This window comes from Chiloscyllium punctatum, chromosome 37, assembly GCF_047496795.1.
Source record: "Chiloscyllium punctatum isolate Juve2018m chromosome 37, sChiPun1.3, whole genome shotgun sequence".
In the NCBI taxonomy this organism is placed as follows: domain Eukaryota; kingdom Metazoa; phylum Chordata; class Chondrichthyes; order Orectolobiformes; family Hemiscylliidae; genus Chiloscyllium; species Chiloscyllium punctatum.
The window spans coordinates 47,187,259-47,201,536 of NC_092775.1; the positions used below are offsets into that span (position 1 = coordinate 47,187,259).

Consider the following 14,278-nt stretch of genomic DNA (forward strand, 5'->3'; position numbering starts at 1 on the left):
ACACCAGTATCATACTCGAACTTCAGGAGGGTCAAGGGCAGACATTAGTGGCGATCACTAAGCAAAAACTACTAGGGAAACTAAAAGATCTGAAGGCAGATAAATCGCCCATACCAGATGGATTACACCCCAGAGTCTTGAAGGAAATAGCTGAGGAGATTGAAGGCATTGGTGGTCTTTCAGGAATCACTGGAGTTGGGGAAGTTCTCAGAGGACTGGAAAATGGCTAATGTAACATCCATGTTTCAGAAGGGAGAAAGGTAGAAGGCAAGAAGTTATAGGTCTAATTAGTCTAATGTTTTTTGTATTCATTATGCGATGAGGGTGTCACTGACTAGGCCATCATTTTTGCCCATCCTTAATTGCCTGGAAGTAACAGTTTAGAGGGATTCACATTATGCTGCGTCTGGAGTCACATATAGGCCAGAGCAGGTAAAGATGGCAGTTTTCTTTCCCTGAAGGACACGAATGAGCCAAATGGGTTTTTCCAACAATCAACAATGTATTCATGGTCATCATTAAACTCTTAATTCCAGATATTTATTGAATTCAAATTCCAGTATCTGTAGTGGGATTAGACCCTGGGTCCCCAGAACGTTATCTAGGTTTCTGGATTAACAGTTCAGTGATAATATCGCTAGGCCATTGCCTCTTGATCTGTCATTTTGTGAGGTTTTAGTCCATTAATGAGGATGAGATTGCGAGTACTTGGAAGTGCATGGTATAATAGAGTGGAGTCAGCTCTGCTTCATTAGGGGGAGGTTATGCCTGACAAATCATTTGGAATTTGTTGAGTTTATAAGAAAGTTGGATAAAGGAGAGCGAGTGGATGTGATCCGGTTGGATATCCAGAAGGCCGTTGACGAGGTATCAACTCTCAGGAACCTGCTCAATAAGATAAGAACTCATGATGTTAGGACCAGGTCCTGGCATGGATAGAGGATTGACTGGCTGGCAGAAGGCAGAGAGTGAGGATAAAAGGAGTTCCTTTCACGATGGCAGCTGGTGACGAGTGGAGTTCTGCAGGGTTCTACATTAGGACCATAACTATTCATGTTGTATATTAAAGATCTGGATGAAGGAACGGAGTCCGTTAATGCTAAGTTTGCAGTTGACACAAAGATAGTTGGAGTGTTTGGTAATGTTGAAGAAGTGGGGAGGCTGCGGAAGGACTTGGGCAGGCTTGGAAAGTGAACAGTGAAATGGCAGATGGATTGGACTATGAGAAAGTGAGAGTTTATTAATTTGTTTAGGAAGAATATAAGTGCAGATTATATTCTAAACTGGGAAAGACTTCAGAAATCTGAAGCGCAAAGATTTAGGAGTCGTAGTTTAGGATTCTGTTCAGGTTAAAATACAGATTCAGCTGGCAGTTGGAAAGGCAAATTCAAGAGGGAGAATTTTGCCAAACAAAGGGACCTAGGGGTGCAGCACATAGTTCCTTGAAAGTGAAGTTGCAGGTAGACAAGGTGGTGAAGCTGGTGTTTGGCACGCTTGCCTTCATTGGGTTAGTGTGTTTAGTACAAAGTGATGGTTCGCCATTTGTTAGTGCTTTTCAGATTAGCTAATCAAATATGAGCAAATTACTGCAGAGGCTGGAATCTGTATTGAAAATTAAAAATACTGGAAATCACAGTGGGTCAGGCAGCATCTGTGAAGAAAAAGCAAACTAATGTTTCAAGTCTAGATAAATCTTCATTAGAGCAGCTCTGGTAAAGAGTCTTCTATACTCAAAGTTAATTTGCACTCTCTTCATGGATGCTGCCTGACTCGTGATTTCCAGCATAATTTAATTTTAGTAGCTAATCAAATGGCTAGTTTCAGCACTCCCTGTGTACTTTTATGTAGAAAAGTTTAAAATGTTACTGAAATATCAGTAATGATGGCCACTGCTTAGTATTGCTCCATCAGTGTTTAAGATCGCATTCTGTTCTTGGTGTCCTCTAACAGTTGATGCTAAAGCTGACTTCTGTCTGAAGGTATCATCAACCGGCTGTTCAATCTGAAATCTCTGTTCTGGAAGTTGCTTCAAGAGTAGTAATTTTGAAGATCATGTTTTGTAGGCAAAATCATCTGCAAGTCAGGTGGATTCTATTCAATGCAGAATTGTGGCATGTGGTGAGATGTTGAATACATTGTTTAAGACATAAAATGAGTGTTATATTTACTTTGTTGCCTAAAGGAGGCCATTTCAACTGTCCTTCAAACTGCACTGAGAACTGGAGGACATTTGGGATGTTCTTTCGTTCGTTCTTTTCCCATTGATCACCACAAATGTTCCAGCAACTTAACTCCATAGTACATGTACAAAATCTTTCCTTTTGTGGTTCAGTACGTAATGGGACAGATTTTCTTTAAAGCCAATATTCGTTGAGTCAAAGAGGAATCTTGTAAGGAGCTTCCAGCACATTTGTTAGTGTTTACTGATCATGCTACATTGTCGCAGGCCCTCATAAATACTCCAGTTAGCATTTTGGGATGGTTACATGGCTCTGAAGTTATTTTTGAAAGCTCTTTGCGATACTAGTGTTTTCACAATTTTTTTTGTCAGAACTTTCTCAATATGATAGCATATGTCCATATAGTTGATATGGGAGCTCTGAAAATTAAGTATCGGACTTTCAAGCATGTTCAACCATTCAGTTGCTTAATGCTCATCAATTTCTTAACTCCAAACAGCCACCATGTTCTTTATATTGCTGCTGACAGAAATCTATTTATTGCCATTTTAAAATTATTAATTTTGATAGTACTAACTGTTTCTTGTCAGAATGAAACTTATACTCCCACCAAACTTTACCTGAAGTTTTTCATACTTTTCTCATGAATGCTGTGGCTTTGCTTTGAAGGTTTTTTCAACTTCTTTCAAAATCTTAAAAACCTTAATCAAATCACCTTCAGTCTTTGTTCTTGGAAATTTAACCTGAATTGGTAATTTTCTCATGCGACGTCATGAACCTGAAATGGTAACTGTTTCTCTCCACAAATGTGCTCTCGATTTCCAGAATTTTCAGGTTTATTCCAATTGTAATCAAACCTTTGAAATTAAAATAACATTCTACTAAACAAACTTGATGCTCCTTCCAAAGCTTGTATTTCCTTTGTAAGATGTGCCTGTAACTGCACCCAGAACTCCAGGTGTGGTCTAGCCAGAGCATTCTGCAGCTTCAGCAAAAATTTGTTCCCTTTATATTCTAGCTCTCTAGTTATAAAGGCTAGTGTTTTGCTACTTAAAAAAATACCCTATTCTATCCTTCCTTGGTCTGAAGTGAATGACTTCCTATTTGAATATGTTGAAATCTATTTGCCACAGCAATTCAAGTAATTTGTGTATATAATATCACATTCCATCAGCACTGCTAACAATGTGTTTATGGCAAATTTGGATATGTGGCATTTTATCCCAATGACCTGTCATTAGACGTACCATTGGTTTTTCAAGAAAGATCATTATGGGACATGAGTTGTTACTGCAATCTATTCCAGCCTCTCAACTCTTTGATATCTGTGATTCTCCAGTTCTGATTCTGTGGTATCCCTAATTTTAATCATTCATATTGGTGTCCATGCTATTGGCTGCCTAACACCTGAAGTACTAAAATTCCCTCTCCAAGCACAGTTTTTCTCTTTCTCCTTTTCCTTAAACTTATTAAAACCTACTTGTTTGATCAACTTTATGATCATCTGTCCAATATCAGGTTATATAGCTCAGGGTCCAATTTTGCTTTAGAATACACATTTAGCAGCAGAAATAGGCTGCTTGACTCAGAGTCTGCTCCAATGGTCTTGTGAAGAGCTTTGGATTGACTTACCACAAAAGTGCTATGCAATCATAAGTTCTTGACATATTTGAAGGCCTTGTATCATTGCATATACTTATTGAGTGTTCATTCTTTCCAAATAAATAATTAAGGAAGAAGTAATTATATTTTGATGAGTTGTTTGACCTTTCTCTTGTCAAGTCAAAATGTTCTGTTTGCATTTTTTCTGTTATGGAATACCAGGTAACCGTGTTGGTGGATTTCTTGTGACTGGTAAAGTCTTTTTCTTTTGGCTTTTCCAGGCTGTTGATGTTTGCCAGTGAGCAAGGTTTCCTTGAAATTGTTGCTTTCAATAGACCTGCATTCTGGGGTGTAATGTAACCTAACAAAAACATGTTATGATAAGTTAATTGTCTGCACACAGGTTAGGCTGAAGTTGTGCATGGTGTTTGTTGATTCCAATTTCATTAATCTGGTATACAAGGTAAAATCAGTTACCTCTTAATCTGGTTTTCTTGTACATAGTGAGATATCTATCTTTGAGAGGAGAAAGAAACAAATTTACAGCTGAGAGTTCTTCCTTTAGAAATGACCGAGTAGTCTGATTATGCACTCCGATTCTCATCATACAAGACTTGAGCTTCGAGATTCAACAAATGAATTGTGTAAAGATTCTCAAAACATTAGTATCCTACGTGCTTGAAATCTGGTCATTTTGTGCAATTTACACATACATAATATACATAGTAAAGGGGCATTCTTTGGTTTTGAAAAGCCATTTTCATTCCAGTCCAGTTAGACAGTACACTAATTATTTGTAGTTTTACTTTTGAAAACCTTGAATATGTAACAGTTACAGGGTCAGTACAGATGTAGTGTTCTGATGAGATCTTCAGTTTCCTCATAGTGAATGTTATTGTCAAGTGGGAACATTTTCTAATTAGCCCATTCAGAGATGTTATTGCACACTTCGGAAACAGGTGGGACTTGAATCTGGGCTTCCTGGTTCAGAGGTGGCATCAAGTGAGAACATCTTATAAAAGATGAATTGTTTCAGGCATCAAGACTGAGCTTCTTTAGAAACCCCTTTGATTAATATGTTAGTGTCATATATTAATCTTTTTAACTGACTTCCTAATGTGTAAAAAGACACTAGTGGTGAATTTCTGTAGCACTCCACATTTTGGTTCTGAAGTGTTCTGTTTGGTAACTTTTTTTTTGTTTGGTTTGTTATTAAGAATAGAAATTTAATCCAGTTCAACTGCAGGTTGGTACTTTATAAAGTGGTAAAGCTAAGTTCCTGCCATTGATTGTTTTTTCTTTCCTCAGTATCTTGTCTGTGCATTGTGAGATTGGTTCCTGTGTGTAGGAAAAAATAGAGAGGAAAAATCACTATGGACCACTTCATATATGCTTAAGGAGTTGGTTGGAACTGCTAATACTATACGTGGATTTTGCAGATGAACGCCTTAGTATTGGGACATCAGCAAGAGAGGAGATTTGATGACCAAAACCAACTTTTATTCTGGTTCTTATCAAGTTAAATGCTACAAAAGGTTGCCTCTTCTAAGCTTAATCAGTGCTCTTGATTTTAAGAAAATTAGCATAATCTTGGGGTTTCTCTTGCGCATGGTGAGTCTTGTTCGCAATAAACTCGTGATTAGTTGAAGATGATAGAAGTAAACTTGAACCAACATGAAGTAGGTGCTTCAAAGTATTCAACTAAAATCTTGAAATTGAGAAAAGAAATTCCTAACCAGGGTTCAGAAATTTCAATTAGATTTGGTTTTGCTGAAAATTAGCTTGTGTACACAGAACCCTGATGTGCTTTTTTTGTTTTACACAGTGGGTGGTGGTTAGCTGTGCTATATATTAGGACTAAAATGGGTGATGGTATGGGTGAATGATGATGTGCAGACCAGTGGGTGGCACTGTGATCTGTAGCAAAATATAAGTTTTAAATTCATAGGTCATAATTGTGAACTTGAAATGAAATTTTCATTCACCTCTTCTCATCAAGGGGTTTCTGTTCTGTAGTTGAGTAAATATTCTACTGTTTTTTTTGGAGATGAATTATTTACTTGCACTATTTCCAGATCATTTTGCTTCACACAATCCCAGTTGAAGTACGTTGTAAGTCTACACTATTATGTGTTAATCGTACCAGGATGTTCCTTATAATGAAAACCAAATTATTTCTTATGTTTGCCCATTTACTTGTTTAAATTAATATGAATGATTTACGAACATGAGGGCAATGTAGCTAAGCTGCAGTCTTCAAATGGCAGCATAACAAAAAAAGCTGCAAGTAGAAAGGAGTGGGCTGTTGTGGAGAGCCTCACTTCTCAGTTTACTAGGAACAGATGTTTCTCTGCAGATGCTTCAGTCGGAGAAGATTAACTATTTGTTTAACCGGTCAAACTGGTTTGTTATTTGCTGTTTCCACTGCAAGCTGAGCCTAGCTTAATGCTAATTAACCAAATTTTTGCAAGACTGAAAAGTTGGTTGCTTCCTTTTATAACAAGATGAAGTTTCATGACCAGTCTAATTGTGGTTGTAGTAGCCACTAGATAGTAGAATATTGTTTTAAGCTTGCATTGGCATTGGTATTAATTAGTTTTATAAGCTTCACTCCTATACTTTAATATTGCAATATATTCATGTACAGTACTGAAAGCTCTTCCCACCACCCCAAACCTCCTTCCACCACTTGGATGTGTTTTCACAACTGATTCAACCCATGTTGGATTCCCATATGCACATGCTTTAAATTGAGTGTAGGTTAATGAAAAGTAAGAATCTGGCTTTTTTCTCTATCTTTTCAAAACTGCTAATAATAATACAGTATGCACCCCATTACCAGCCTTGCTGTGTTCAGTTAACTGTACAACAACGTGAGTCAAACCTGAAACCTTGTTAATCTTTTAAGGCTAAACTTAGAATCATTGAAGTTGTCTGTGGTGTTATATGACCGATTCAAACAGAACTTTTTCTGTGGCACAGTGGCACGGTGGCACAGTGGTTAGCACTGCTGCCTCACAGCGCCAGAGACCCGGGTTCAGTTCCCACCTCAGGCGACTGACTGTGTGGAGTTTGCACGTTCTCCCCGTGTCTGCGTGGGTTTCCTCCGGGTGCTCCGGTTTCCTCCCACAGTCCAAAAGATGTGCAGGTCAGGTGAATTGGCCATGCTAAGTTGCCCGTAGTGTTAGGTAAGGGGTAGATGTAGATGTAGGGGTATGGGTGGGTTGCGCTTCGGCGGGGTGGTGTGGACTTGTTGGGCTGAAGGGCCTGTTTCCACACTGTAAGTAATCTAATCTAATCTAATCTAATCTAAACTTTTAAGGTATGTTTCAAATCTATTATTTTAACAAGCAGTGATGGGAGTTTGAGAGTATTTTGTTCTGCTTTCTTTGGGGGAAAGAAACTAAACATTGTGATTTCTGAAATTCAAAGCTATATCTGAATCTTGGGTGCCTTTTTTTTTAAATGTAGGGGGAAGAAAACTTACACTACCAACTTGGATGTGCTGTTCTTTGTTGTATTCAACCCAAAATTGGACTGATTCTGATAGATTTATAAATTGATCGTGATCCAGACTTTGGATTATCTGTTTGTGCTGAATTAATATGTTCTGGGCGAACTAATGTATGCCTAAAGGAAGTTTCATAGCTTTTGAAGCATGTCGTTCAGTGTTTATTAGTACTTGGATGAAAAGTTCCAGTTTCTGTACTGAATTTAAATAGAATTGTTTTCTTTAACTCTTCTAGGTTGGTACTGATGGTATAATGCGGCTCAGCAGTTCAGCCTTAAATAATGAGTTTTTCACCTCTGCAGCTCAGGGATGGAAGGAGCGATTAGCAGAAGGTATGCAGCCTACTGATATAAGTTGTACCTTGATTGTTTAGTAGACTCATAACCTTATTTTAAAATAAACTTTTAATTTTACTCCTCCAGAGGATCAACACTAGATGCAATGCACTGAGTAGCCTCCATACGTGCTGTAAATTCAATGAATCGTAGGAAGTAAATTACTTGTTTCCATTTGCCTTTTTTATTCCCCCTCCTAGTTTCCTTCCTTCCATTTAGCAGCATAAGATTAATTCAGTTGGTTAAAAATCACAGACCAGCAGAGTGGTAGGGGTTGCTCTCTAAAGTAACAAGGAAAGCTTTGCACCTCAATTCCACTTGAAAACAATGTTTTCTTTCTGAAATATGAGCCATACTGCTGTGCTTGCATTCAGTTCAAACACAGATTAATTCACTTTGTAACTTCTGTGTGCATGCCAGGTGGTTTTCCTTGCTGCTTTGACAACCACGTAAGCATCTGTGGTGGTGTTGCTCATATTCTTCAGATTTGTCGTCTTTTACAAGTGTTTATGTCATACATCTTAAAAACAATTGAAATTAGCAGGAGGAAGAGAGTGGGAGAGGCAAGGGAGTAATGCTATCTTTCTAAGAAGTTCTTAGCACCCAAAATTGAGACTAGAGAATGAGTACCTGAATAAGTTATTTAATTGCATCACATCTTTATGATGTAACTATACTTTTGTTCAGTGCATTTAATAAAACTTAAAGTATATTTGTTATTTCCAGTTTACTTTGCAAGATATTTTCTGAAATAGGTATTCACAATATCGTTCTTTTAATATGTCGAGAACTGGACTTCACCTGATGTACAAATTGGAAGTTTTTTTCAATTCTTTTCTCACTCAAGTTTGCAAGTGAAATGCTTAGGCAATTTCAAATCAAATCTGGGACATGTGTCCTGCCTGAAAATAGGCCAAGAATTCACTGTAGCATTCTGTAGAGGTATGTTTTGAGACTTGATTCAAGAACCCCTGTAACTATTTTTATCTCAATCTAACTTAGTTATGCTGATGAAGTAGGCTTGAGCTTCATATCTCTGTCATTGTAGTGTCTTTGTCATGATTTATAATTGTTTTTATGAAAAAAGGACCATAATTGAAGAAATAGGAGCAGAAGTAGACCAACATGTGCATGTTCCTTTCCAAGCTGCTCACCATCCTGGCTTAGAAATATCTTGCCATTCCTTAATTGTTGCTGGGTCAAAATCTTAGACTTCACTCCCTAAGGTCTACCTGCAATTATATGACTGCTGCAGTTCCAGAAGGTAGCTCACCACCACCTTCTCAAGGGCAACTCTGGCCCTTCACATCTGCTCCACCATTCAATGAGATCATGGCTGATCTTCTGCTTTAAGAGATGGTGCAGGAAAACTGTGTTAATGTATTACTGTGTAGAAATCTATTAATCTCAGTTGTGAAAATAATTACTTATGAGCTGCTTCTACCTCCTGGAGCTAGCAAATCAAAAGTTTCACTACTCCGAATTGAGAACAAAACTGATTTCTGCACTAAATGTCCAGACCCCTATTCTGAGACACTGTTCCATGGGATTTGGTATGCCTCAACCTCCCAAATTCTTGGGATTAGTTTAGTAGACCTTTGCATTACCTTGTGGCAACTACATCTCTCTTGCATAAAGAGATAAATATTTCATGTAACACTCAAGTCTCAAGTTATATAATTGCATGAAGCATCTTTTATCCTTTACTCAAATAATCTTGCAATAAAGGACAATCTACCATAAACCTATTTAACTGCTTGCTGTACCTGCATGTTAACTTTGTGATTCATGAGCAAGGATACCCAAGTTCCTTCGAAGTTAGAAAGATCAGCCTCTGTTAGTTTAAGTCGTGCTGTATTTCTATTGTTCTGATCAAAGTGATATCCTAGCATTTTTCCACATTGTATTTCAGCTGCCACAGTTTTGCCTACTCGGGTTGCCTCTCCAAATCACTTTAAAGTGTCTTTGCTCACGTTGTCACTTAGTTTTGTAAAAACCTGAAAATATTACATTTAATCCTCCCATCAAAATCATGACTGTGGATTGTGAAACCACAAGGGCCCTAGCAGTGATCCTTCTCTTCCTGCCAAGCTATTTTGACTCTGTTTTCTGTATGTTAATCAGTTAACTATTCTCCCTCATTTCATGTGCTTTTATTTTGCTTACCAATCACTTGTATGGAACTTTTTTGAAATGGTTCCAAAAATCAAAATTTACCAAATAAACTGGTTCCCCCTCCTCTACTCTGCTACTTGTATCCACAAAACTCCTTAACGGGTTTGACAAACACTGTCTCTTGCAGAATTCTATGTTGATGCTGCTAAATCCACCATTATTTTTAAAGTGTCCTTTTATGGCTTTCCTTATTGTAGTTTTGGATATGTTCCATTTGACTGATAATATCCTCACATGTCAGTAGCTCCCTATTTTCGTTCTTAAATTGCAGGATGACATTTGCAACGTTACAATCAGTCTGGTGCATTCTGGAATCTCTAGAATTTTGAAAAATGACTGTTAGAGCAGCTTCTATCTTTAGAGCCGCATGTTTCATCACTCTGATGTAGATCATCAGATGCAGGGAATTTAACTACTTTTGTTTCCATTAATTTCTCTAATAGTGGCAGATGGAGTTTAATTTATATAAATGTGAGGTGCTGCATTTTGGAAAGGCAAATCCGAGCAGAACTTATACACATAATAGTAAGGTCCTGGGAAGTATTGCTGAAGAAAGAGACCTTGGAGTGCAGATTCATAGTTCCTTGAAAGTGGATTCCCAGATAAACAGAATAGTGAAGATGACGTTTGGTACCCTTGCCTTTTATTGTTCAGTGCATAGAAAGAAGGAGCTGGGAGGTCATGTTGTGGTTGTGCACGATGTTGTTTAGGCCATTTTTAGAATACTGTGTCAATTCTGATCTCCCCTGCTCCAGGAAGGATGTTGTGAAACTTGAGAGGATGCACAAAAGATGTACAAGAATGTTGTCTGAATTGGAGGGCTTGAGCTATAGCGAGAGGCTGAATACGCTGAGGCTATTTTCCATGGACAGTGGGAGGCTAAGGGGTGACCTTATAAAGGTTTATAAAATCATGAGGGGCATGAATCGGGTGAATAGCCAAGCATTTTTTTCCCAGGGTAGGGGAAATCTACTTTGCAAGATATTTTCCACGGGTCCAAATCTAGGGGGCATAGGTTTAAGGTGAGAGGGGCACAGATTTAAAAGGGACCCAAGGGACAACCTTTTCATGCAGAGGGTGGGGTGTACATGGAATGAGCTACCAGAGGTGGTAGTGGAGGCTAGTATGATTACAACATTTAAAAGTCATCTGGCTGGGTTCATAAGTAGAAAGGGTTTAGAGGGATATGGGCCAAATGTTGGCAAATGGGATGAGTTGGATCGAAGGTCTGTTTCCATGCTGCACGTCTCTATGACTACTCTTTTTTTTGACTAATATTAATGTGTCATTTCCTGATTTACACGACTACATTAAAAACATCCGTAAGAAATGATAGTTAGTATTTTCCGCACTGAAGCAAAACATGAAACATTTAGAGTCATAGAGTAACCGATATGTAGCACAGAAACAGATGCTTCAGTCAGACTCAGCCATGCTGACCAGATAGTCTAAAGTAATCTTCTCCCATTTGCCAGCACTTGGCCCAAATCCCTCTAAACCCTATTCATATACTAATCCAGATGTCTTTTAATTGGTACTATAGCAGCCTCCATCACATCCTTTGGCAGCTCATTCCATACACTCACCATCCAGTAATCACATTCCTAGCTTTGCACACAGTTATAGGATACACCTGATCAGGTCCTGGTCACATTTATGCGTTTTAAGACATCCGGCATCTCTTCTAAAGATGATATTTTTCAATGTGTCACCATCTATCTCCCCACATTCTATATCTTCCATGTCATTCTCCACAGTAAATATTGATGCAAAGTGCTCATTTAGTATTTTCACTCCTCTCCTGTGGTTCCACTCATCGGCTGCCTTGCTGATCTTTGAGGGGCCTTATTCTCTCCCTGGTTACCCTCTTATCCTTAAAGACTTCTCCTTTAGCCCTATTTGCCAAAGCTATCTCATGTCCCCTTTTTGCCCTCCATTTTCTTAATTCCCATTATAATCCTTCTGTGTCTGCTTGTAAGGGGCCCATCTATAATTTGTTGCATGTTACTTAATAGCATGTTTTTTTGATTTATCCCCCTAGTTTTTGATTGAACTACATCACTTTCAAACATAATGCATAATGGGAATTAAGAAAATGGAGGGCAAAAAGGGAGCATGAGATAGCTTTGGCAAATAGGGTTAAAGGAGAAGTATATGTTGTCCCTCTTTATGGACTCCTTTACAACAAGACTGCTAATTAACCTCTTTCATTGTATAATACTAGTTCTAAAATAACCTAGTTAGTTCCTAAACACATGGCTACAGGAAAATAGACTACAAATACTCCAAAAAAAATTGTCTTCCACAATATTACTACTAATTAAGGTTTGCCCAATCTATATGGAGATTGAATTCCCCAGTAAATACTGTGTTCTCTTTTGTTACACCCTCTTCTAATTACCTGACTAATTACCTTACATTTATCACTGCTGTTTGATGGCCCATAAACAATTTCCACCCAAGTTTTCTGTCCCTTGCTGTTTCTTAGTTCCACCAGACTGATTGTACATTTTGAATTTTAGAATGAAAATATTCTTTTGCTACAATATTGATGCCATCTTTAATTGCTAGAGGCTCTGCGCTACCATCTCTCAGCATCCTGTACTTGACTATCATGCACTCTTGAATATTTAAGTCCAAGCTGTGGTTTCCTTGCATCTCTACAATAGCTGTTAGGTCAACATATGAACTTCTGTTTGAGCTGGTGATTCATGTATTTTACTGAAAATGGTGCAGACTATTAGTTACAGAAACTTAAGTTCATATTTTTAAAATGTTTTTGTAAACACTGATCCGATCTGTTGGCAATCACTGTCTCTTCCTTCCATACTCTGATTATCATTATTTATTGCTACCGCTTTTCCTTTTAATTTATTAAATACTCCCCACCATGATTCTTGTCCAAAATTTGTTCAAAACTTCCTGTACTTCTGTAGTTTAAGAGTACGTTAAAAACCAGTCCCACTGTATAGCCCAACTGTACTCCGTACTGGTTCCACTGCCCCATTAATCTAAATACACTTCTCCCATATCCTTTTTTGAGCCATGCATCCACCTGTCTAATCGCTATTGAAGATTGTTTTGGAAAATCGCTGTACCCATTCAGTAGAAGGTTTGTCTTATCCAAACACTGTCCACAATTAATCAGTTGTGTTAAAGTCAATTCACATTAATGAAACACGTGTTATACCAGAACGCCCTGTACTTTTCCCCCCTGTCTTTGGTATCTACGTGGATCATGACAACAGAATCATCCCCTTCTCACTGAAAGTTCATCTCGAGCCTTGCAGACATGCTGAGCCCTGACACCAGGTAGGCACCACAAGACTAGACTCCCATTCTTGGCCACAGTGAATAGTGTCTAACCCTATGCTTATACAGTCCCTCCTATCCTGAACCAGAGTCAGGCTTTGCTTTGTCCTAACAAATTGCAAGAGCCTCAAGATTACTACTCTAGCAAAAACCTGAGGTTGCTCCACACTCAGCTTTTTAAGACCATAAGACATAGGAGTGGAAGTAAGGCCATTCGGCCCATCGTGTCCACTCCACCATTCGATCATGGCTGATGGGCATTTCAACTCCACTTACCCGTATTCTCCCCGTAGCCCTTAATCCCTTGTGACATTAAGAATGTATCAATCTCTGCCTTGAAGACATTTAGCGTCCCGGCCTCCACTGCACTCTGCGGCAATGAATTCCACAGGCCCAACCCCCTCTGGCTGAAGAAATGTCTCCGCATTTCTGTTCTGAATTTACCCCCTCTAATTCTAAGGCTGTGTCCACGGGTCCTAGTCTCCTCGTCTAACGGAAACAATTTCCTAGCGTCCACCCTTTCCAAGCCATGTATTATCTTGTAAGTTTCTATTAGATCTCCCCTTACTCTTCTAAACTCCAATGAATACAATCCCAGGATCCTCAGCCGTTCCTTGTATGTTAGACCTACCATTCCAAGGATCATCCGTGTGAATCTCCGCTGGACATGCTCCAGTGCCAGTATGCCCTTCCTGAGGTGTGCGGACTAAAACTGGACACAGTACTCCAAATGGGGCCTAACCAGAACTTTATAAAGTCTCAGTAGCACAACAGTGCTTTTATATTCCAATGACAACATTGCATTCGCTTTCTTAATCACGGACTCAACCTGCATGTTTACCTTTAGAGAATCCTCGACTAGCACTCCCAGATCCCTTTGTACCTTGGCTTTATGAATTTTCTCACCGTTTAGAAAGTAGTCCATGCTTGTATTCTTTATTCCAAAGTGCAAGACCTCGCATTTGCTCACATTGAATTCAATCAGCTCTTTCCTGGACCACGCTCCCAAACTGTCTAGATCCTTCTGCAGCCTCCCCACTTGCTCAGTACTACCTGCCTGTCCACCTAACTTCGTATCATCGGCAAACTTTGTTAGAATGCCCCCAATCCCTTCATCCAGATCATTAATATATAACGTGAATAGCTGCGGCCCCAACACTGAA

The 14,278-nt window shown here is 38.8% G+C and overlaps 1 protein-coding gene across 10 annotated transcripts in view; it reads left to right on the forward strand.

The window, feature by feature from the left end:
- Positions 1–14,278, forward strand: part of LOC140463084 (polycomb group protein ASXL1-like) — a 110,534-nt gene that overhangs the window by 78,428 nt on the left and 17,828 nt on the right. For all 10 annotated transcript variants that reach the window (XR_011954605.1, XM_072556781.1, XM_072556773.1 and 7 more), the window contains one exon: positions 7,529–7,625. Coding sequence is in view for 9 of the 10 variants with exons in the window: in XM_072556781.1 (XP_072412882.1) it covers positions 7,529–7,625 (97 nt within the window). In the remaining variant the exon portion in view is untranslated. Of the gene's footprint in view, positions 1–7,528; positions 7,626–14,278 lie in introns of those variants that run through there.